The sequence below is a fragment of the Musca autumnalis genome, unplaced genomic scaffold, assembly GCF_047663935.1.
Source record: "Musca autumnalis isolate F117 unplaced genomic scaffold, ASM4766393v1 scaffold_5, whole genome shotgun sequence".
NCBI lineage: Eukaryota > Metazoa > Arthropoda > Insecta > Diptera > Muscidae > Musca > Musca autumnalis.
In genome coordinates, this window is record NW_027412088.1 from 183,852,132 (window position 1) to 183,875,782 (window position 23,651).

The window sequence follows — 23,651 nt, forward strand, 5'->3', positions numbered from 1 at the left end:
AGCTTAAGCCATCCTTTCCCTGTTCGCACCCTCATTACTATTATTTTCGGTAGAATGAAAACTGTTACTTAATACACTTGCAACTTCACTAACATCTTGGTCTATTTCTAACCCCATGTCATGGGGAAGACATGGCTCATTTTGTTGAAGTACATCAACGTCATTTTGTCATTTTGTGGAACTATTTGCTGTGCCTCCTCCGATCGGTAGGTTGGTACAATAAGTTCGTTAGATAATAACACAACCCCTGATGAGGTTGGTATTATCTGTTCCTCTTCAACGTTTTGTTGTGGAACTAATTGCGGCTCCTCCTATCGGTAGGTTGGTACAATTTCATTAGATATGACAATCTCAGATGAGGTTGGCATCTGTTCCCCTTGTATTATTTCTACACCCATGTCTTGATGTTTGATACAGCTTTTCCTTTTTCGTGAAATTTTTAGCGATCACAAACATTTTTGTAACAAAAATTCTTCTTGCTTCTAATTATCCATTTATAAGAATGGATTGGAAACATTAGAATTGCATATAAATCGAAATTTCATTCATGATTTTCAAATTCCTGTAATAAAATCCAAGAAAAATTAGTTTTGGAATTAAAATAATTTATTGACACTTTTTATGTTTTGTTTACAAATACCATTAACACTAGTATTGCTTACAACAACAAATTTCTATGTGGTTGTTGTATCGATTGTTTTACATCAACACTTCGTCACCATAAATGCCGGAAGACGTAACTGACATGAAAATCGAAATAGGTTTTTTGGTGGAATCAGATACATAAAGCTAAAATACATGCTCTGGCAAAATTTCAAGCATCTACATTTAAAAATCACGATCCTATATAAGAAATGCCAAAAGACATAACAACATACTCTAATTTTCATAAAACACAAAGGGCGTAACCCTCACTATTTTAAAATGAAACATCAGTAGTGTTCAATGTATTCTTTGATTTTTCCAGAAAATATTATGCCCAAAGTAGGGTTTATTGCGCTGATTACGAAAATGTATAATTTTCATGTGGAGCGGATCCGCTTATCCGGTTATTTGACCCGAAAGTCCAGATTTAAAAACCGGGTTAGACCCGGTTCTACTGAACCGATTACTACAAAATGAATATCGTATGAAAGCTTATGGAAATACCTATCACATGGTGGGTTACTTTAGCAGTTTGGGCTCTTAATCGGCTTATTTCTCCATATGTTGAATTTGACTCTAAGGTGACGATATCTCAAAAACGGTGGCTACTTTCAAAAATCACAAACACCATTCTTGTAGTTAATTTTTAAATCAACAACTTTTAGTTTAGATGGTTTTCAATATATCTTACAGAAAAAAATCCATAATTGAAACAATTGAAGAGAATGACAGAAGACCTGTGCCCTGATTTAAATAAACATCTAAAACGGCATATATGGAAAACAATATGTTAAACGGCCAAAAGGAAGTGGTTATTGGGAAGGTAATGCAAGACAAATGAAGCACGGATGTACATCATCATTTTGTGAAGGCAGGTCGCTTCGAAATTGCTCATTTTTCCAAGAGAAAGAACGAACGGAAATACTCCAAATTTCTGACAGCAAAACGTACGTAACGAGAATATTGAGACGTTTGTACGAAAACGTGTATATGATCAAAATGCACGTCGTTCCAATACAAAAAAATTTTCTGTATTGGTTTACTTAGACAAAAAGACAGGAGTTCCTACAGTCAATAAACTGCGAATTGGCTTATGATCCTAGTGGTATAATCTGTTTTAAAACTGATATCAAAAACGACTACCAGATTCTACCATAGAGAAGTTCCGCAAATTTTGAAGCAGTGCATCCTCCATCCTACTTTTATGACAAAATTCCTTATGAGAATTAAAAGTTTCATTTAAATTATTACAGATCACTTAATTTATATTAACTACATTTTGTCGATAAATTGACATAAATACAACAATAAATATAATATTCTAAATCTGATGATTTAAATATAGTCTAATACAATTGAACTTATAAATAATTATAGTGATGTTATAATTATAAATAATTATAGATAATTATAGTGATGTTCACCTAATTGTGGTCCATTGAAATATCACCGTTAAGACTGGGAATTGAACCCAACACCGTCAGATTGCTAGTTTAAAGTTCGCTTAGCCGAACTTTCTTCAAATGTATACTTAATAAATTGTGGGTTACGTCGTTTGGCATTTCAGAAAAATACAATACCAAAAGACGTAACCCACACAGCTTCTAACATTCTGGAAAAAAATTTAATTTTTTTCCAAAAATATATTTCTTCTCTGTCTTAAACCAAGATACTAAAAATTTTCGATATTTTATAACAACGTTTTCATTTTATAACGTTTTTTGCTTCTCCTGTAAAGTTTTATTTTTGTGGGTTACGTCTTCCGGCATTTATGGTGACGACTTGCTTCTACCTGTTAATTATTGTACCATGAGACATTTCCTCCATTTGTTTACATATACATGTGACTGTTTATTTTAAAAGTATCAAATAGAGTAAAAAATAAAGATCACTTTAATTATGCTCCAGAATATTATTGCTAGATAAGTGTTCCAAAAATAGCAAAAGTTGTACCCAAAACTTAAGACATTGAAAACAAAAATGCCATTCTATTATCTTTTCTTGAAAAGTTTGGCTGATTGCTGGCATCCGATTTGCGGATACGGCGACATTTCTTCAGTTAGAAATTTTACAATATTTGTAATTTTTTCGTTCCTCCCCCGGTAAGACATATAAGCCTTATATAATTTACTTAATTTTCTTCTATTAATCTCATTTTCCAACTATCTATAACTATTACAGATGATTTGAAAGAAATTAACACGGATTTTTAGCAATTTAAATAAAGTGTGCCATTTATATGTCCATCTAAAATCCGCAATGTTTTTACAAAATATTATAAAGGTAAATAAAAAGCGAAATATAACGGATATTTTGAACGGGATTGGAACAACTACACTTGCAGCAATAATTAAAAATTATAAAACATTCAATTTTATTATATTTTAGTTCGAAAATAATTAATTGTATTTTTGAATTTTATAACGTTCCATTTATACGTCCATAGGTGTACATGTGACACTAACATTACAAACAAAAACAAATTTCTATGTGGTTGTTGTTGAGTTGTAGTATTTACTTTAACTTGTTTGTTTTACCATGTTTTTGGGGTAGTTTACCCTATCTGTCAATGTCATATGTGCTGAAATTTTCCATCGTTATACAGCCACTAATAATGTGTGAAATATTGGGGATTTTCCTTACGCCATTTACTTTTTGCGTCCACACCCAGCAAACAATTTTGGAAGTTGTGCAATTGGAGTTATGATTTCACAACATCTTTCGATGTAGTTCAACAGAGTTATGAAAAATGCACTCCGTAACATACATTTTATAAGCAGTTGCTGTAGAGATCCCTACAGAAAAAAAAACCAGTTGGTTGATCCCTACACATCATGGTACAATAATACAGGTAGCATTATCATGCCAGCTGATGGTAACATAATGTGTCAACTGCATTGAATTGATGTCAAATTTTGACACCTTTTGTTACCAACAATTGCCGATGCGGCTACCTGTGTATTTGTACCATGCTACACATTTCTTCAAAAGTCAAAGAAGAGTGTATACATTTCGGAGAGTTTGTTATAAAATAAAGAAATAAAAACTGAAGTTGCTAACATTTTTGCTGTAATTCACGAGACGGAAATTGTTAATGGAGTGAAGTGCAGTTGGAGTCCATGTCGAAAGCTGAACTAGTGATGGGAAGTCAACATAAAAAACCTTTAGTATGATGAAGCAAAATCAGATGCGCTTGGATTAAGTGGTACCGGTCCACACTAGTATGAATTTCATTAAAAATTCCATGAAATTAGGCGTCCTTAGCTCGAATTCCCCACTACAGCATTTTTATGATTTTACTCTACTATGGAACTCGATCTAGAGACGCATAATTTCGTATCAACATTTCAGTGAAATTCCTGTAGTGTGGCCCGGGACTTGGAGAACGGAGAAAGTAAACTCAAATGTGATTGAATTTAATGGAAACTTTTTTAATTTGTGTTAAATAAAGTTCTTTGTATTCTTGTTTTACACAAATAATAAATGCATTTTATTTATTCTGGGATATTTCGCAATAGCTTGCATTTTTACTGCATCTTTGGATTGATTAAAAACACAATCCGAAGAGTGCCTTTCAATTCAATCCAAAATACTACATAAAAAGTTGTGATTTGGATCGAAAACGGAGTGCATCCTAGCTGTGTGCTGTGGAAGCAAAATGGAGTGCATCCTAGCTGCGCGCTCTCTTATAAAATTCATAAGTGAATTCATAGGAAAAGATGTACTCAAACGGCAAATGTACTGTACAGTTATAGTGATTCAACTGCATCTGCGGATGCAAACTTTTTGCTGGGCAGCAGCAAAAATGCAGTGAAATCGCGTCTCCACATTGCCTCTCCAAATTTTCTGGTAAAATATCCTGGCATGATGTGGGTTATAGCTTGTTCATACCGACTGCAATTCGCTCTCTATTCGTTGTTCGAGCCCAAATTATGTATTAATTACTTCATTTTCCATACAAAATTCTGAGAGCGAAGTTCTAAATTTCATATTTTTTTGTAAAACCGACTAACTATGCATATACATCTACCTTTATTATTGCTCCATGTCATTTGACGTTTTAAGCCATGGCTACAGGGTTGTATTTTTCAGCGATTTTCATACCTGGCCTACCTCTACTTTATTATACCATGGTATGAAGTATGTACCATGTCGACTGAACGGGTTAATTCGTATACGTAATTGTGAGAACGAACAATGTAATTAAAGTACTGGTATGAACATGACATTAATGTTACTTAATTAATTTCCCTTGATGTGGCAACTCCTTATACAAAGAACAGCTGTTTACTCTCATCTCTCTCGTTTTCCCTTTCTTTCATTTCATTTGTCGTTTCTTCCCTTTCTTCATTTGACGCGACGGTCCAAAAAACGAAACAACTTTGTTCCTCCTTCTTTTGTGTGTGTGGCATAGCAACGTAACAGAGCAAGACAAAGAGTGTCGTATAGAGAAAAAATTCTTCAGTCGTAAGCTGTAAGATTCCGAGACAGTTTCTTCATTTCATCCAGTTAAAAAGAAGAAAAATAAATTATCAATCTAGTTATTTCGTTCATGTTTATTTGCGGAAAAAACAGAACTCTTCAGAGTTTTGCAAACTTTTCACTCTAACTTGTTTTGTTGTTTATTTGTGTGGTGTTATTGTTTTGAAAAAAACAGCAACAAGGAAAATGTAAAAGTGAAGTGGGAAAATGTGAAAGAAAAACTAGAATTTATGTTTGCTTTTAGACGAATTTAAAAATCTTCAATGTGATGAATCAAATATGAACACAACGCCTTAGTAATCTTTTTTATATAATTACGTTATATATGTTCAACGCACTTTTGTACAATAATAACAATATTAGTGACCAGAGGTAAGTGTAGTAGTGTGAAGTGTTGCTTACAATTTCTTCCATTTATTTTTGGTGTGTGCCTGTGTCGTATTTTTCGTGTTCCACTCATTCCCCTTTTAGTTGTTTTTTGTTAAAATATTCGTTTTTTGTGCGGTTTTTTTCTTTTACTATTTTGTTTTCTTCTGTTTTCATTTTCTGTTGTTTTCTTTATTTGTATGTTTTTATTTTGCCTTTAATTCATTCGTTGTGACTGGTGAGAGAGGTATATATTATCATTCGGTTTGTGTGTAGTGTTGTTGCTGTACCTTCTTATTTTGCGTGTATTGCTTTCTCTTTTTGCCGTGAATTCTCGTTTCAATGTTTGCAAGACAGGGAGAGTCATATGTGCTGATTTTTGTTGCAAATACTGGGTGTTTCACACATTTCATACATGGGAAAAATTTTTTAACGGTTAAATGCATTTTAATTTCCAAATTTAATGTGGAAAAATAAGAAACATCATTTTAAAGGAAATAAAACATTTAAAAAATACAAGATTCTTCTATTTTTGAAATCTTGACAATTTTTCCTTTATAAATTTGTCAAAAAATTTAAAAATAAAGATACATAAAATGTCTTACCACTTTTTTTCAATCTTGCCGTTTGTTTGCCGATTAAAATTTATTTTGAAAAATTAGTTCCTCCTTGTCCGTGTGTTCAATTAAAAATAAATAGGAATAACAATTTTCTCCTTTCTAAATTTGCAAACAAAAATTAATAAATAAAAAATTATTATAATAAAATAATATCTTACCAAAATCTAGCCGTTTGTTTGCCGATTAAAATTTGGTTGTTCGTCTTGTTCTTGTTGTTGATTAAAATTAAATTAATTAGACAAATGGAATGAAAAATGGAAAAAAAAATATTGAGTTGCTTTGTTTTTTAAAAATCGTAATGAAATATTTATGTTTTGTTTCTACAGTGTTTTATTTAACTTGCTTTGGTGTCCGTTTAGTTCAAATCTGGTAACTCATTTTTAACACAGTTGCAGTTGACCAATCGAACTGAAACTTTGTACACTTTTCAGATTTAGATGACAATACATGAATATGGAATGAAAACCAATATTGGTCCATTTTTATTCACATATCAAAATCACTTGTTCATGCATGACAAAAACATCCTAATAGCTGTCGTCCAGGAGGCAAAGTTGACCACTAATAGCATTCCTGTCGGTATTCTCACTAGTCCTTTTCATGATACTTCGGTCGAGTTCGTCCTCAAGTAGTAGTAAGGTGAGGGGATCTCGCATTCTTTATCCAGCGGGACTTCAGATATAGTCTGATGCCGCCACCTGTTCGCTTCCATCTTGACCCATTCATTGAATTCATGATACAGATACCGAGATTATCAATATATACATTCCGCCGTCATCAGCGTTGGAGCAAGTAATCACTATCATAACCCATCTGATACAAGGGAATAATTGAATTGTGCTTGGCGATTTCAATGTTCATCACGAGATATGGTATGTACTACCAGTTGCCGAACGATCACGAATCTGACTACACTTCCATCAATGAGGAATCCTCCACCATTGTTACAGCAAGAAGAGCTTTCGGACCAATCCAATGGCGGCGTGTTCTTCGATACCGGATTGACCTGGCACTAAACCACACCCGTGTCCCGGCAAGCGGTTGTCACTTCAGTGTACACATTTTTGTATTGGTATCGTTTTTCTGTGCTAGGAGCAGCATATTCCCGAAGAAACCCATGGACAATATATTTGTGCTCGGTTTGTCACATCTTCATCTTCAGCCAAATCCAAGCTTCGGTGAGATGCAACAGATGTCAAGAGGGTGATGAGCCTCGTCGGGCCAACCACAGTGAGCCCGGAGTCAGGGAGCTGACACTGGATGTTAACAGGTTGGTCGGTGAGCAAAAGCGGAACAAGTGGTTAAATTATCCGAAGAGTTGCAACATTGGAGCCGGAACAAGTAAATTGTGGGCAACGGTAAAGTCACTCTCAAACCCTACAAAGAAGGAAGACAGGTCCACAGTCACGTTTGGCGACATTTCGCTGACTGAACCGATGAGGTGCGTAAGTTGTTTCAGTCGGCAGTTTGGCGAGCATCCCGGGAGTGACAGGGCGAAGAGTAATACGCCGCATTAGATCTCTTCCTGGCCAGGATGAACCACAACAATATGCAAATGATGATTTCGCGAATGTCATTAGGAACGCAAAGTAAATCTCCATGTTAATGCTGAATTACTAAAGATCTCAACCTGTCACTAGCCAGAAAAATTGGCAGGGTGGCCCCGCTACTGAAAAAAGGCAAGGATGCCTGCTGAATTGAACCGTACAGACTGATTTCGCTTTTGTCGCCCAGGGTAAAGACTCTTGAGGCTTTTGTCCTCCCCAGCTCTCGAAATAGTTATCCAGTTGCAGTTCATCAGCATGGGTTCAGTAAGCAGCTTATCACGATAACAGTGCTGCACGCCATCTCCACACATGTCAGTCGAGGACTCAACCGGAGCAGGCCGTGTGACTGAACAGTGATGGTGGCGCTTGACTTATCAAAAGCCTTTGGGATGCTTGACACCATGCTGTTTGGTGACATCGAGCGGACAACCGTCCGGCCAAGTTTGAAACGTTGGATAGTCAACTATATGTGTGGACGCCAGTCGTACGTGGAATTCAGGAATAAGAAGTCCAAACCCCGTAGAGTGAAACAGGGAGTTCCCCATGGCGGGGTGATATCTCCGGAACTGTTTAACCTCTACCTCTCCTGTATTCCACCCCCTCCAGACGGCATTGAGATCGTGACGTATGCGGATAATTGCACGATCCTGGCGTCGGGTACCTATCCTGATGACATCTGTGAGAGACTGAACAACTATTTAACCGATCTTACCACCTTTTTCCATTCGAGGAATATGCAGATTTCCGCCACAAAATCTACAGCCACTCTGTTCACCACATGGACAGCGCAGTTTGGACGTGAGTTTAATGTCGCGGTCGACGATAGCAGAATTCCGACCACAAACTGCCCTAAAATTTTAGGGGTCACAGTCGACACTACATTCACGTCGTGCGCACACGCCACAGCTATCTGCGACAAGTTAAAAAGTAGGAACAAGGTCCTCAAGTCCCTGGCCGGCAGCACTTGGGGTGCAGATAAAGAAACCTTGTTGGCCACGTATAACGCGATAGGTCGGTCTGTGGTAAGCTATGCGGCTCCAGTCTGGTCCCCGAGATTGTGTGATTCGAACTGGAAAAAGATTCAAACTTTCCAGAATGCCGCCCTGAGAACAGCGACCTACATGAGAAGGCAAAAATTCTTCCCGTAAAGCAACACAATGAGATGCTTTCGTTGCAGTACCTGCTTGGATGTTATCGTGTGAGCCATCCCAATCACCATCTTGTGGGTAGGCCCGGACCATTCAGGGAGATCAGGAGGGATATCCATGCTCTAGAGGGAGAGGTCCAACGATACAGGAGAGAACCCCTAGATCAACAAGCATATCAAGCAGGATTGAATAGCATTCACACGGACGCAGTTGCCAAGGCCTTAAGCAATTATAGTGTGAATAAAGTACTCGGAGTACATCCTCCATCTATCGCAGCTGAGGAGCGTCAGCTGCCACGACAAACCAGAGCAGTTTTGGCTCAACTACGCTCGGGATATTGCAGTCGCCTAAATTCGTATTGGGCGGAAATCGATCGCGCCGTGCAAGACATATGCCCAGTATGCGGCATGGGCCCGCACGACACACAACACCTTTTTAACTGCCCCGCCAAACCTACCCATCTAACTCCTGTGGATCTGTGGCTACATCGCATCGAAGCAGCCACTTTTCTGGAACTGGAGATAGACCCAGAGCCAGATTGAACAGAGGAACGAACAAATAAACATAACAAAAACACTGTTACAACAACAACAACTATCTGCGACAAGCTGAAATGTAGGAACGAGATCCTCAAGTCCCTAGCTGGCACTTGGGGTGCAGATAAAGAAACCTTATTGGCCACATATTATACGATAGGTCGGTCTGCGGTAATCTTTGCGGCGTCAGTTTGGTTCGCGAATGTAAGAGCAACGCGATTGAAACATATTCAAACTTGTCAGAATGCCGCCCTGGGAACAGCAACATGAGGAGGCACCCTCATGTCTCCAGTGCTCTGGTGTTACCGTGAGAGCCATTCTAATCACCATATGATAGGACCCTCCATCCTGAGAGGTCAAGAAGGATCTTCATGATCTAGTAAAAGAGGTCCAGCGTTACAAGAGAGAAGGACTAGATCAACACTTATATCAAGCAGGTTTGAATAGCATTCATCATTCAACTATCATATGAATGCGATCCTAATCAGCTGCCACGACAAACCAGAGTAGTTTTGGATCAACTACGTTCGGGATGGTGCAGCCGTCTAAATTCCTGTAGGGCAAGGGTCGATGGCACCGTGCAAAACATCTGCCCAGCATGTGGCAAGGGACCGCACGATATACTGCAACTGTTCAACTACACTGCCAAACCTACTCAACTAACTTCAGTAGAGCTGTGGTTACATCCCATCGAAGCAGCCACATTCCTAGAACGGGAAATAGACCCAGAATAATCAGAAAAGTAACTTACAAAAAAAAAAAAAAACATTTACAACAACAACATTGATCTTCTCCTTCACATTTCAATGTATTAGCCTCATTATCACACCGAAATGGATAAAATTTCGCATTTAGTCTTCGTTGGGAGCGTTAAACTTTCCCCCAAAAGTTTGTTGCTATAGTTTCAAGTTTTTATATAGCCCCATAGAACGGTGCTTTACGATTTTCGGAATTTCAATGTTTTTTTGCTCTTTACCACATCGAAATGTCTGAAATGTCGCCTTTAGTGTTCCTTGGGAGTACAAAACTTTTTTCCCCTTTCCCCTTCAAATTGTCGCTATAGGTCCACATTTTGGCACCTCCCGATTTTTGATATTTTCAAGGTTTTAGCGATATATAGGTGTTCGCTCTCTATTCAATTATGCCGGCTGTATCTGGACTAATAATTCCGTATTGTTACTGATTGCGCCCAAGTGACGAAATTTAATCATCTTCATGAGCAGATCTGGATGCTGTCAGACAACATAGTGTGTTGCTGACTAGACAGTTATTGCTGGTCTGTTTTTAGCCGAGTCATCCTATCCATCGTTGTGATGGAATATCCAATAATTAGACACTTCCATAAGTACATCCAAGACGTCATTCCATCGGAGCCATAAATGCATGCATATGCAATGTGGATTCCTACAGAGATTGTATTGTACCGGGTACTCTAAAAAAGTGACTCTCCTGTCATCTTCTTCAAGGGCAAACTTATTTAGGAGAGACTGCAGGGCAGGATAATGACCTCTGCATGTGAAATTTATAGCCATAACAACTTGTAATAAAGTAAGATCCCAATTTCCGTTTACCATCTTAAAGGTTTTAAAGAAACTAAATTAAAAATTGTGATTTCTTTGGCTTAAAATCTGCCATCACTTATTACACTCGATTCCTTTATAGCTAAACTGCTGGCAATTGCTTATTTTTAGTCCCATATATTTTTCCCCAAGCTAAAAGCAAAGATTTACGTCACAATAAAACAAACATTTCTTTAAGGCATTCATTCTTCTTTTACTTCCTCCCTCCATCTCTTTGGGACAAACAAAAATAATGGTCAAAACAAAAATATTCAGCAGAGCCCTCATTTTACGTATGAATGAAATTGCCAAAATAAACAACAAGGCTTGCATTTCCATTCATTTCATTTCTTGGGATTCTCTTGAACTCCTACCCCACTATCGTGTCGGCCGGGGGCTTTGTATTGTAACGCGAGGCATCAGATGTTATTTTTATATTCTTACCCTATCTCAAGCTTACGCACTGCTCTTGATTTCATTCTTAAGAAAAAAAAGAAATATCTTAAATACATGAAATGTGCGCATGTCTTGCCTAGAATTTTTTTTGGGCAAATACTGCCTCCAGATATTTCGTTAGGTTTTTGTTTGTTGTAATTATGTGGATGCATCCACTACCATGGTAGTTATTAGAATTGGCATATAAGCATATCACATTTATTTGGTAATTTGCTGGAAGGTAGCACATTCCAAAAAAGGATATTTTGTATTATTTCCCTTAATATTTCATGGTTTATTAATTTGCAATAAAATGCCTTAAAGTATGCTACATTTTTTATTTAATGATTTTATAGTCATTTTAGGCAAACAATTTCTTTATGGTTATTCAAATTCTTGGCAATGAAATTTGGTTAATAAAACGGATTACCTCTATTTTATAAAAAGATCTCCGTAAGGTGTCTTCTATAAAGAAAAGACCTTCGTGAGGGGTCTTCTTTAGGGGGAATGCTTCCGAAAGGAGTTTTCTATAGAAAAAATACCTCCGTCATGTTGTTGTTGTTGTTGTTGTAACAGTGTTTTTGTTATGTTTATTTGTTCGTTCCTCTGTTCAAACTGGCTCTGGGTCTATCTCCAGTTCAAGAAAAGTGGCTGCTTCAATGGGATGTAGCCATAGATCCACTGGAGTTAGATGGGTAGGTTTGGCGGGGCAGTTAAAAAGGTGTTGTGTGCCGTGCGGGCCCATGCCGCATACTGGGCAGATGTCTTGCACGGTGCGATCGATTTCCGCCCAATAAGAATTTAGGCGACTGCAATATCCCGAGCGTAGTTGGGCCAAAACTACTCTAGTTTGTCGTGGCAGCTGACGCTCCTCAGCTGCGATAGATGGAGGATGTACTCCAAGTACTTTATTCACACTATAATTGCTTAAGGCCTTGGCAACTGCGTCCGTGTGAATGCTATTCAAACCTGCTTGATATGCTTGTTGATCTAGGGGTTCTCTCCTGTATCGTTGGACCTCTCCCTCTAGAGCATGGATATCCTTCCTGATCTCCCTGAATGGGCCGGGCCTACCCACAAGATGGTGATTGGGATGGCTCACACGATAACATCCTAGCAGGTACTGCAACGAAAGCATCTCATTGTGTTGCTTTACAGGAAGAATTTTTGCCTCCTCATGTAGATGGTCCACTGAAGATTTGAGGAGGCACCCTGTCGCTGTTCTCAGGGCTGCATTTTGGCAAGTTAGAATCTTTTTCCAGTTCGAATCACACAATCTCGGGGACCAGACTGGAGCCGCATAGCTTACCACAGACCGACCTATCGCGTTATATGTGGTCAACAAGGTTTCTTTATCTGCACCCCAAGTGCTGCCGGCCAGGGACTTGAGGACCTTGTTCCTACTTTTCAACTTGTCGCAGATAGCTGTGGCGTGTGCGCACGACGTGAATGTAGTGTCGAATGTGACCCCTAAAATTTTAGGGCAGTTTGTGGTCGGAATTCTGCTACCGTCGACCACGACATTCAACTCACGTCCAAACTGCGCTGTCCATGTGGTGAACAGAGTGGCTGTAGATTTTGTGGGGGAAATCTGCATATTCCTCGAATGGAAAAAGGTGGTAAGATCAGTTAAATAGTTGTTCAGTCTCTCACAGATGTCATCAGGATAGGTACCCGACGCCAAGATCGTGCAATCATCCGCATACGTCACGATCTCAATGCCGTCTGGAGGGGGTGGAATACAGGAGAGGTAGAGGTTAAACAGTTCCGGAGATATCACCCCACCTTGGGGAACTCCCTGTTTCACTCTACGGGGTTTGGACTTCTTATTCCTGAATTCCACGTACGACTGGCGTCCACACATATAGTTGACTATCCAACGTTTCAAGCTTGGCCGGAGGGTTGTCTGCTCAATGTCCTCAAACAGCGTGGAGTGCCTGACTGTATCAAAGGCTTTTGATAAGTCAAGAGCCACCATCACTGTTCTATCGCACGGCCGTCTCTGGTTGAGTCCTTTACAGATATATGTGGTAATGGCGTGCAGCGCTGTTGTCGTGCTGTGCTGCTTACGGAATCCATGTTGATGATCGGCAACTTGATAGCTATTTCTGATACTGGGGAGGATCAAGGCCTCAAGTGTCTTTGCTACGGGCGACAAAAGCGAAATCGGTCTGTACGATTCACTTTTGCTGGCATCCTTGCCTGGCTTCCGTAGTGGGACCACCCTGCCCATTTTCCAGACTTCGGGAACAACGAGGGTGGCTAGCGACAAGTTGAAGACTTTGGTGAGATACTCGACTCCCGGCTCATCCAGCTGCTTCAACATTACCATGGAGATTCCATCAGGGCCCAACGCTTTGGATGATTTAGCGTTCCTGATGGCATTGGCAACATCATCCATTGTAAATTGTGGTGGTTCATCCTCGGCAGGAAGAGATCTGATGCGACGTAATACTCTTCTCTTCGCCCTGTCACTCTCGGGATGCTCGACAAACTGTCGATTGAAATTACTTGCGCACCTCTTCGGGTCAGTCAACGTAACGTCGCCAAACGTGACTGAGGTCCTATCTTCCCTTCTTCCAGGGTTCGAGAGTGACTTAACCGTTGCCCACAATTCACCTATACCGGCTCCAATGTTGCAGCTCTTCAGATGATTTAACCATTTGTTCCGCTTATGCTCGCCGACCAGCCTGTTAACTTCCAGTGTCAGCTCCCTGACTCTGGGGTCATTGGGGTTGATACGACGAAGCTCATCACGCTCGTTTGCTAATCCCGTCGCCTCTGCTGGGAAATTTGGTCTTACTTCGGGTATTCGACCAGCAGGGATATGGCGAGCGGCTGCAGCAGTGATGATGTCCCGGAACGTCCTTTCCGCTACCCGAACATCAGAAGGATTGGGCAATTCTCTGAAGCGGTGATTGGTGAACTCTCTGAAACTCGGCCAATCAGCTTTTTTATGATTGACGAACATGCGGCGTTCAGAGGTTATGAAGTCGGGTGGTCTGCTAATGGAGACAATTATGGGGAGATGGTCTGATCCAAGGGAAATGACGGGTTGCCAGGTAACGTCATTTGTCAGACCAGGTGACACGATGGTTATGTCAGGCGAACTGTGACACTCTCCTCTAATTCTGGTAGGGGCGTCCTCATTGACCGTGCAAAACGTAGAGCTATCAATCTGCTCAGCCAGCGCTGTACCTCTCTGGTCGTTTCCGAGGGCCGAATGCCACATCTCATGATGCGCATTAAAATCCCCCAGGACCAGACGATTATGACCTTGCAAGAGCGGGCTAATGTCAGGCCTATAATCATGGATACAGCTATTTCTCGGCGGGATGTATACATTCAGCAACTCTATCTCGGCAGCTCCACACCTGACTGCTACCCCCATACATTCCATGTATGGGCCATTAGAGACAGGCTCAAGCGAGATAGGTCTGTATTGGACAGACTGGTGCAATAGGAAAGCCAATCCCCCACCTCCACTTCTGGTGCCATCTTTCCTCAGAACATTGTAACCATCGCAATGCTCTAAGCTGTGGTTGTTGTTCAGCTTGGTTTCCTGCACCGCCGCGACCTTGATGTTCTTCCGACTCATAAAATCTACTATCTCCTCGATCTTACCTCGGAGTCCATTGCAATTCAATTGCAAAAAGGCTGCATTTTCGGTAGTCCCTCACGTGGACGAGTCCAGAGCAACCCCTTAGATGCACCCACTCCTGACATCTATTGCATCTCACCGAAGGTTGGATGTGGGTGAAGATGCGAATGTGACAAACTGAGCACAGATATATTGGTCCTGGGTTTTCTTCCGTCCCGGCTCGGACCAATAGAATTCGGAGCAGGCATTCCGGGATATGCTGCTCCCAACACAGAAAAACGAAACAAATACGAACATGTACACACTGAGGTGGCAGCCGCTGGCCGAAACATTGGTTTTGTGTTGTTCCGGGTCAATCCGGTACGAAAGAACCCGCTGCCGTGGGATTGGTCTTCTATACAGGGAAGACCGTCGTAAAGGTATTCTGTATACAGAAAGCCTCTGTAAGGGGTCTTCTATGGATAGAATAGCTCCGTAAGAGTTCTTCTGTAAAGAGAAGACCTCCGTAAGAGACTTTCTATAGAATAAAAACCTCTATAATGGTTCTTCTATAAAGAGAAGACCTACGTATGAGAAAAGACCCCTAAGAGATTTTCTGTAGAGAGAAGACATCTTTAAAGGGCATTCTATAGCAAGAAGGCATAATGAGTTTTCTATAGAGAGAACGCCGCCATAAATTGCCTTCTAAGATAAAAGACCTTCGTAAGGGTTCTTCTACAGATGGAAGACCTCCCTAAGGGGTTTTCTATATATAGAACATCTTCGTAAGCGGTCCTCTATAAATAGAACATCTTCGTAAGGGGTCCTCTATATATAGAAGACCTTCGTAAGGGGTCTTCTATAGAGAGAAGATCTCCGTAAGGAGACTTCTATAGAGATAAGACTTCCGTAAGGTTATTCTATAGAGATGAGACTTCCGTAAGGATATTCTATAGAGATAAGACTTCCGTAAATCGTATTCTATAGAAAAGGGATTTTATATAAAAAGAAGACCTCCGTAAGAGGTCTTCTATAGAGATAAGACTTCCTTCCGTAAATCGTATTCTATAGAAGAGGGATTTTATGTAAAAAGAAGACCCTCTTAAAATGGTCTTCCATATGTGGAACACCTCCGCAAGGTGTCTACTATGGTTAGGTGACCTTCATAAGGGGTTCTCTATAGAATGAAGAACTCCGTAAGGGGTCTTCTATAGAGAGAAGACCTCCGTAAGGGGTCTTCTATAGAGAGAAGACCTCCGTAAGGGGTCTTCTATAGAGAGAAGACCTCCGTAAGGGGTATTCTATAGAGAGAAGACCTCCGTAAGGGGTCTTCTATAGAGAGAAGACATCCGTAAGAGGACATCTATAGAGAGAAGACCTCCGTAAGGGATATTCAATAGAGAAAACGCCTCCGTAAAGCGTATTCTATAAAAGAGGGATTTTCTATAAGTAGAAGACCTCCGTAGGGGTCTTCTGTAGATAAAGGGATTTTTTATAAATAGAACACCTCCGTAATGGGTCTTCTATAGAGAGAAGACCTCCGTAAAGGGCCTTCTATAGAATAGGGATTATCTATAAGTATAAGACCTCCTTAGGGGTCTTCTGTAGATAACGGGATTTTCTATAAATAGAACACCTCCGTAAGGGGTCTTCCATAGAGAAAAGACCTCCGTAAAGGGTCTTCTGTAGAAGGGGGATTTTCTATAAATAGATAGCCTCCGTAAGCGGTCTTATCTAGATAGTAGACCTCTTAAAAGCGTCTTCCATAGGTAGAATACATCCGTAAGGGGCCTTCTGTAGATAGAGGGCTTTCGTAACGGGTCTCTATAGAGAGTAGACCTCCGTAATGGGTTTTATATAGCAAGAAGACCTCCGTAAAGGGTCTTCTATAGCGAGAAGGCCTCCGTAAGGGGCCTTCTATAGCGAGAAGGCCTCTGTAAGGGGTCTTCTATAGCGAGAAGGCCTCCGTAAGGGGACTTCTATAGAGAAAGGACCTATGTTGGCGGTCTTATACCGAGTGAAGACCTCCGTTAGTGGTTTTATATAGATAGATGACCTCCGTAAGTGGTCTCCCATAGATAGATGACCTCTGTGGTTTTCTATAGGTAGAAGACCTCTGTAAGTGGTCTGTTAGAAGTCTTCTTTAGAGATAAGAACGCTGTAAGGGACCTTCTATAGATAGAAGACATCCGTAAGGGGTCTTCATAGTGAGAAGACCTCCGTAAGGGGAATTCTATAGATGAGAAGAAGATCTTCTATATATATATTTATGTAAGACCTCCGTAAGTTTTCTTCCGTATGCGGTCTTCCTTAGTTAGAAGACTTCCAAAAGGTATCTTCTATAGATAGAAGTTCTCTGCAAGTGGTCTTGTAGAGATAGAAGACCTTTGCAAGTGGTCTTCTATAGATAAAAGACCACTATAAGCGTTCTTCTATAGATAGAAGACTTCCGTGAGGGGTCTTCTATGGACATAAGACCTCCGTAAGCGGTCTTCTTTAGTTAGAAGACTTCCAAAAGGTATCTTCTATAGATAGAAGTTCTCTGCAAGTGGTCTTGTAGAGATAAAAGACCTCTATAAGTGGTCTTTTGTAGATAGAAGACCTCCTAAAGTGGTATACTACAGGTAAAACTTCTTCTAAGGGGGTTTCCACTGATAGAAGGCCTCCGCAAGAGGTCTTCTATAGATAGAGGACATTCGCAAGTGGTGTTCTATAGATACAAGACCACCATAAGGGTTATCTATTAATTGAAGACCATTCTAAGGGTATCTTCTATAAATGGAACACTTCCGAAAGAGGGATAGAATGCCTGCGAAAATGTATTCGATGGATAGAAGACCTCCGGAAGTGGTATTCTATGAATATTGGGCTTTCAGTAGATAGATGACCTCCGTAAGGGGCCTTCTATGGATAGAATATGTCCGTAAGGGTCTTTTATATGTAGAAGTCCTTTGTCTATCGATTGAAGACCACTGTAATTGGTATTCTAGAAATAGAAGACATCTATATGGGTTTTTTAATAGATAGAAGACCTTGGTAAGGAGTATTATAGAGATAAGGCCTTTGTAAGGGGTCTTTTATAGATATTAGACCTTCGTAAGGAGTCTTCTATAGATAGAAGACCTTCGTAAAGGGTATTCTATATATAAGAGACCTTCGTAGGGGTCCTTTATAGATATAAGACCTTCATAAGGGATCTTTTACATATATTAGAACTTCGTAAGTGGTATTTTTTAGACAGAAGACTTCCGTATAGCGTTTTCCTTAAATAGATTTGGTTTTATATGTAAAAAAGACCCCCTAAAGAGGTACACTTTGTAGACAAAAGACCACACACAAGTCTAGTTTTAATAGCTCCTCACGTAGATGATATACCTCCAAAATGCATTTGCTTTTCCTACACACCTTTTTTGTCCGTCATTTTGTTTCCATTCTTGTTTTGATAATTAAGACATTCTTTTTTGTTCCATTTCAGCTTTTAAATCCAATTGCACTCCACATCACTTTTCATCACTACAACGAAAACGCCGACACAATGATGGAACGTAAAAAAGTTTTAGAATTGGATAAAATTTGTCGAGTGTGCATTTGTGAGCGTAAAGATATGCGACCGCTGTTTAGCGAAAAGGTGGCCGATATGCTAATGGAATGTGCCAGCGTTTGTGTGGAGCCCACGGAAGGATGGCCAGATAAAATTTGTGTCCAGTGTGTGCATGCTGTGTCGCGCTGTCATGCATTTAAAATGCAAGTGGAACGTAGCGATAAAGAGCTGAGAGAATATATTAAATCGATAACGGTGAGGGTAATGGTTGATGAGAAGCCACAAATTGAAAGTCAGACAATTTTAAGAGTACAACAGTCACCGCAGCAGCAGCAACAGCAGTCGCAAATACAGTCACATCAACCACAACAGCAGCAACAGTTTCAACTACTGCAACAGCAGCCGCAACAGTCGGCAGGAGCCACCACAAACACCACAACAACGACAACAAGAGTAGTTTTAGATGAAATTCAAGGCTTGAAGCTGCAACAGAGCCAAGCCAAGTTAATTGAATTGCAGCAGCAACAAAAGTTATTGTTGCAACAGCATCAGGAACAGCAGTTATTAAAACTGCAACAACAACAGCAGCAACAGCAACAACAGAAATTGCTGCAAAAACAATTAAAACAACAGCAGCAGCAACAGCAATTGCAGTTACAGCAAAAACAACAACAGCAGCAGCAGCAAGAAGAAGAAAAGAAACCACAACAATCCCTGCTCATACATAACCAGCATCGTCCTCTGCAACAGCCACCCCAACAATTGCTGATGCAGACGGCAAGTACCAGCAGCACCACCACCACCTCCAGCTCAACAACCGTCAAGAGAATGTCTTCATTGAAAAAGTCCTCGTCCCAGCCAGTGGCGAAGAAATTTCAACAAATTCAACAGCAACAACCACAAACGATTACAACACCTGCTCTGCAACAACAACAGCTGTTGTTGCCCCAAACCACACTGAATTTAAATGAGACCACCGTCACACTACACCAACCGAATGCCAGCAATCAACGTTTAACCAACACCACCACCCAACACACTTTGCTCAGTAATCCTCCACAATTGTTGCCAATATCCTCGAATACAAATCATGTGACCACACAATCCACCAACAACACCAATACTCTGCCTCAACAAATTGTCTTGCCAAATGGTCAAATTATCACCACAACCCAGTTGTTGAATGCCACAAATGGTGGTAACACAATTGGAGTGGGAGGAGGTGGTGGTGGTGGTCCACCACAATTGACCCAAATCATTAGCAGTAATCCCGCCAATGTCACCACAAATCATTTAATCCACACCAACCCCACCACACAAATACAACAACAGACACAATTTGCCCCCGCCCAACTGATACAAACGACCAGTGGTCAAACTCTGCAGTTGATACAGCAACCGAATGGCCAGCAGATTCTGCAATTAGTACAAATTGTACCACAAAGGACCCTGACAACTGGTGGTGCAACCCATACCCTAAGTAATGGCAATCATGCTACGGCCATCTTGGAAGACGATCACTTGACAATAATGGATGAAGAGGTTCTAATGGAACAAACCGAACAGCATTTAATCGATGATGATGGTGGCGGTGGTGGTGGGGGTGATCAAGATGATGATATTGATGGTGGAGGAGATCATCACAACAACAACAATAATCATATTTTGCAACATCACAATGACCGAGATCAAATCTGTGAGACAATTGTGGTGGAAGATGATCAGCAGCAGCAGCAACATTTGCAGATACATCACCAGCAACAACAACATCATCAATTGTTACAACAAAATGTTGAATTGGAATATTTGGAAGATGTTACTGTGACCACATCTCAGCAACACCAACAGCAACATCATCAACAAGGCCTGATTTTACCCGATGTCACTGTGGTCCAGGAGGTCATTGATGATGATGAAGATGAGCTGGAAGAAGATGATGATATTATTGAAGAGATTCACATGGAGGAAGAGATTTTACAGGATGATGATGGTGATGGCACGGTGCTATTGGAGACCTCAAATTGTTCTGAATTTATTACCACCGAACAAGATATTGAAGATCACCACCATCATCACCATCAAATGCTGGACGATGATGATGACAATGCCTATAATGATGATAATGCTCTGGCCCACTATACCGTTGTTGAGGGCGGTTGTATTGATGATGTCGATGATGTTGATGCCATGGAAGAGGCTGAGGTTAATGCTGTATTCCAGGCAGCCTGTGATGCCAATGAAACAGAAATGCAACAAGAATTAGCCCTGCAACAGCAGCAACAACAACAAGAACAGCAACAGTTTAACAACAACAAACTAAATTCCAACAACAATTCCATGGATTCCTCATCTTCGCCGAATTCCACCAAAACAAAACCTCGCCGGACCAACAATAACAGCAACAACAACACCAGCAACAATCGCTCTTTGGCCAATTCCAGGCAGTTACAGGCCACCGCCTGTTCCATTGCCCAAGCAGCTGGCCAGGATGATGATTTTGAAATTGACTCCAAACTTATTGCCGAATTTATTGATCAGCAAACCACGGTATTGGCAACAGGACGCTACAAGTGCAATTTATGTCAAAAAGAATTCAAACAATTTAAGGGTCTACAGAATCACATGCATCAGCATTCGAATTGGATTCGGGCCAATTGTAAGAAGCAGCCACAATGTGAAATATGTCACAAAAGTTTCAAAGGTCCCGGCATGTTACGCATGCACATGAAGACCCATCAATCGGCCGGCAAGGTACCCACCTGTAACGTTTGCAACAAGGCCTTCAAATCCAAGGCAATACTCTATCGTCATCGTCAAACCCATCAGCAGCGTTCATATTGTTGCGCTGTTGAAAATTGTCGCAAACATTTCTCCAACGGGCTAACGCTCAAAACGCACATCGATCGGAAACATGCGAATTGCGCGAATGTGCCACGCTACAAATGCGGTGAATGTAACAATGTTTTCTATGACATTGAAAGTTTGGAAGATCATTTGCAATTGACAGGCCACGGCGGCGGCGGCGGCGGTGGCAATGACAACTCTAATATAAATTTAAATAATGTACAAAACAACAACTCATCCTCCTCCTCAGCCACAATATCCACAGTTACCATGACCGAAGTGGTTAGTGGTAATGGTGAAGTGTATATAGTTACGCAGGCGTAGTTTTAAACCATCCACCACTAAACCTCAGACTACTTTGTTATGTTTTCTCCATTGCTCAGTTTCGTTTTTTTTTTTTGTTTGAGGAACCTTTTCTAAAAAAGTTCCCGGTCAACGAAAGAAAAGTTATTCATTTCATTAGTATTTTTTATACAATAATCTCTTGCACGTTACTCTTAAGAACGTGTTAGGAAAAATAAGGTATTCATAGGTCATAGTTATGTTGTAACTGTAAAAAATTAATATGTAATAATAAAAATGTATATACGTTTATACGTTTTATTGGCAATAAATTTAAATATAATAATTTTACAACAGAAAAATATCTTAAAAGACAATTTTATTTGTAGGATAAAGAGGTATAGATTTGTGTTGGAAACCAATTTTTTCGGGACCTCAACCATTATAACATCACAAGAGATATGCCACGCAACTACTGGGCGAATGGGAAGGGGGTTTTTGTGACCTGAACCAACATGTCTCTTCAACCTTGGTAATCTCCTGGACCGTCAGTATGCTGGGGCTAGAAAAGTGGAATCTGAGAGAGAGTAAAACGGCGTTTGCATTAGAGCTTTTTGCCGGGTTAACCACCTTTATGAGGATTTTTTTTACGTTTGCTCTATGGAATTGACTTTTGAAACCCAGTGGGTTCATATTAAATCCGGTTAAGTGCAAACTGGGTATAATCTCTAATAAATGGTTGCTCCGGTCTCATCCGCGGATGCTAAAAATGGATCGGGGTAGTCTACTAAGAAAGATGGGAGTAAAATGGAGGAAGGGAGTATGGAATCAGGTGCTCAATTGGCAGTAATTCCGGTTCCTGCTGGTCCTATATAGGCATATACCGGAAGAAAGATGAGATTAACATGTATAACAATATTTAAAATTCAGTAATAAACTTCAAGAGGCAGAATGCCTGACGATGACAAACCACTACAAAGGTGCTGTGATGAACCTTCGCAAATTCTTGCGACGAGATTTGAATTTGCATACTGAGAATTGGTCTATCTACTTCATTAGAAGTAAACACATGAGAAAATTCGAATTAACTTACCATCATGTACCTCAACGCGAGCTTCAGGTCTTACTCCCGGAAACTGTAGCTGCTCAAGCCAAAGCTCCTGGCTGCAGCGGAGCAGACGAAACATACTGCCTCAAGCAGTAGAGTTAAATTCTGGTAGAGTGGTAGAGTTAAATTCTGTTCCTACCCCTAAACCAAACAACATCCGCATAGAAAATCAATTGATGAAGTGGGAGTCTACTTCTAAGCCCGACTCAAACCGAGGGACAATCGGTTTTAAGAACATCCTCAGGCTTTAAGGAAGACAAGGTGGTTGGGCCGACAGAAAAACCATCATCTACTGAAAAGACAAACAAAGCTCCGCAGCAAAACACTGTGAAACGTGTTCTCTCTTCCGAAGACGCTCAGCCAAGAAGATGATAGTTTCTCAAGCAGTCAACCCATAGGTTAGGTAAGGGGATGTGCAGCCACTAACTTGTGACTGCGTCACTCGGAGACCTTCCGGTCCATTGTGATCATCCAGGAGAAAAAAGAGGAAAAAAAAGCTGCAAGGAAAAGAGGAGATGGAAAAGAGAGGATAGGGGGAAGAAATAAAAAGAGGAAGTTGTTGAAAAGTAAAGAACGAATAAATTACAAGAAAGTTTAAGAGGGGAGGAATAGTTTTAGAGAAGGAAAAAAAGATTTATTTTTAATGGTAGGCAGAATAGTTGAAACATAATTTACGCGTTCAGGTTGCGCTGCCCCCGCCACTGCAGATTTTTGATGATGTTGTAGATCACAGCAGGTTCCACAGTTGAGTAGAAAGTTAGACACGGTGGAAAGTGAGCACCTACTAACCTATGCCGTCTACCAGCCATTGCTGGACAACGACACAGGATGTGCTCGATCGTCTCTAATTCCTCCTCATCCTCACAGAGTCCTCATCCCATTTGATGGTAAAGGCCCTGATATAGCAGTGTCCAGTAATGACTCCCGTCGTTACTCTAACTTCAGCTTTACTCCGGTT

At 40.5% G+C, this 23,651-nt stretch overlaps 2 protein-coding genes across 3 annotated transcripts in view; both read left to right on the forward strand.

The window, feature by feature from the left end:
- Positions 1 to 23,651, forward strand: part of LOC141405330 (uncharacterized) — a 540,708-nt gene that overhangs the window by 169,497 nt on the left and 347,560 nt on the right. The window lies entirely within an intron of this gene.
- LOC141387779 (uncharacterized) lies at positions 5,035 to 21,947 on the forward strand. Of its 2 annotated transcripts, none has more exons than XM_073957961.1 (2): positions 5,035 to 5,499; positions 18,394 to 21,947. In XM_073957961.1, the coding sequence occupies exon 2, from the start codon at positions 18,454 to 18,456 to the stop codon at positions 21,625 to 21,627; it is 3,174 nt and encodes a 1,057-aa protein (XP_073814062.1). In that variant the 5' UTR covers positions 5,035 to 5,499; positions 18,394 to 18,453; the 3' UTR covers positions 21,628 to 21,947. The 2 variants fall into 2 exon arrangements, with proteins under 2 accessions (XP_073814062.1, XP_073814061.1); XM_073957960.1 differs by lacking the exon at positions 5,035 to 5,499 and adding an exon at positions 6,545 to 6,752.

Coding starts and splice junctions, on each gene's coding strand:
- LOC141387779 (XM_073957960.1), top strand. CDS start 6,714: ATGATACTTCGGTCGAGTTCGTCCTCAAGTAGTAGTAAG. Junction 6,753..18,393: donor CGTCCTCAAGTAGTAGTAAG/GTGAGGGGATCT, acceptor GTTCCATTTCAG/CTTTTAAATCCAATTGCACT.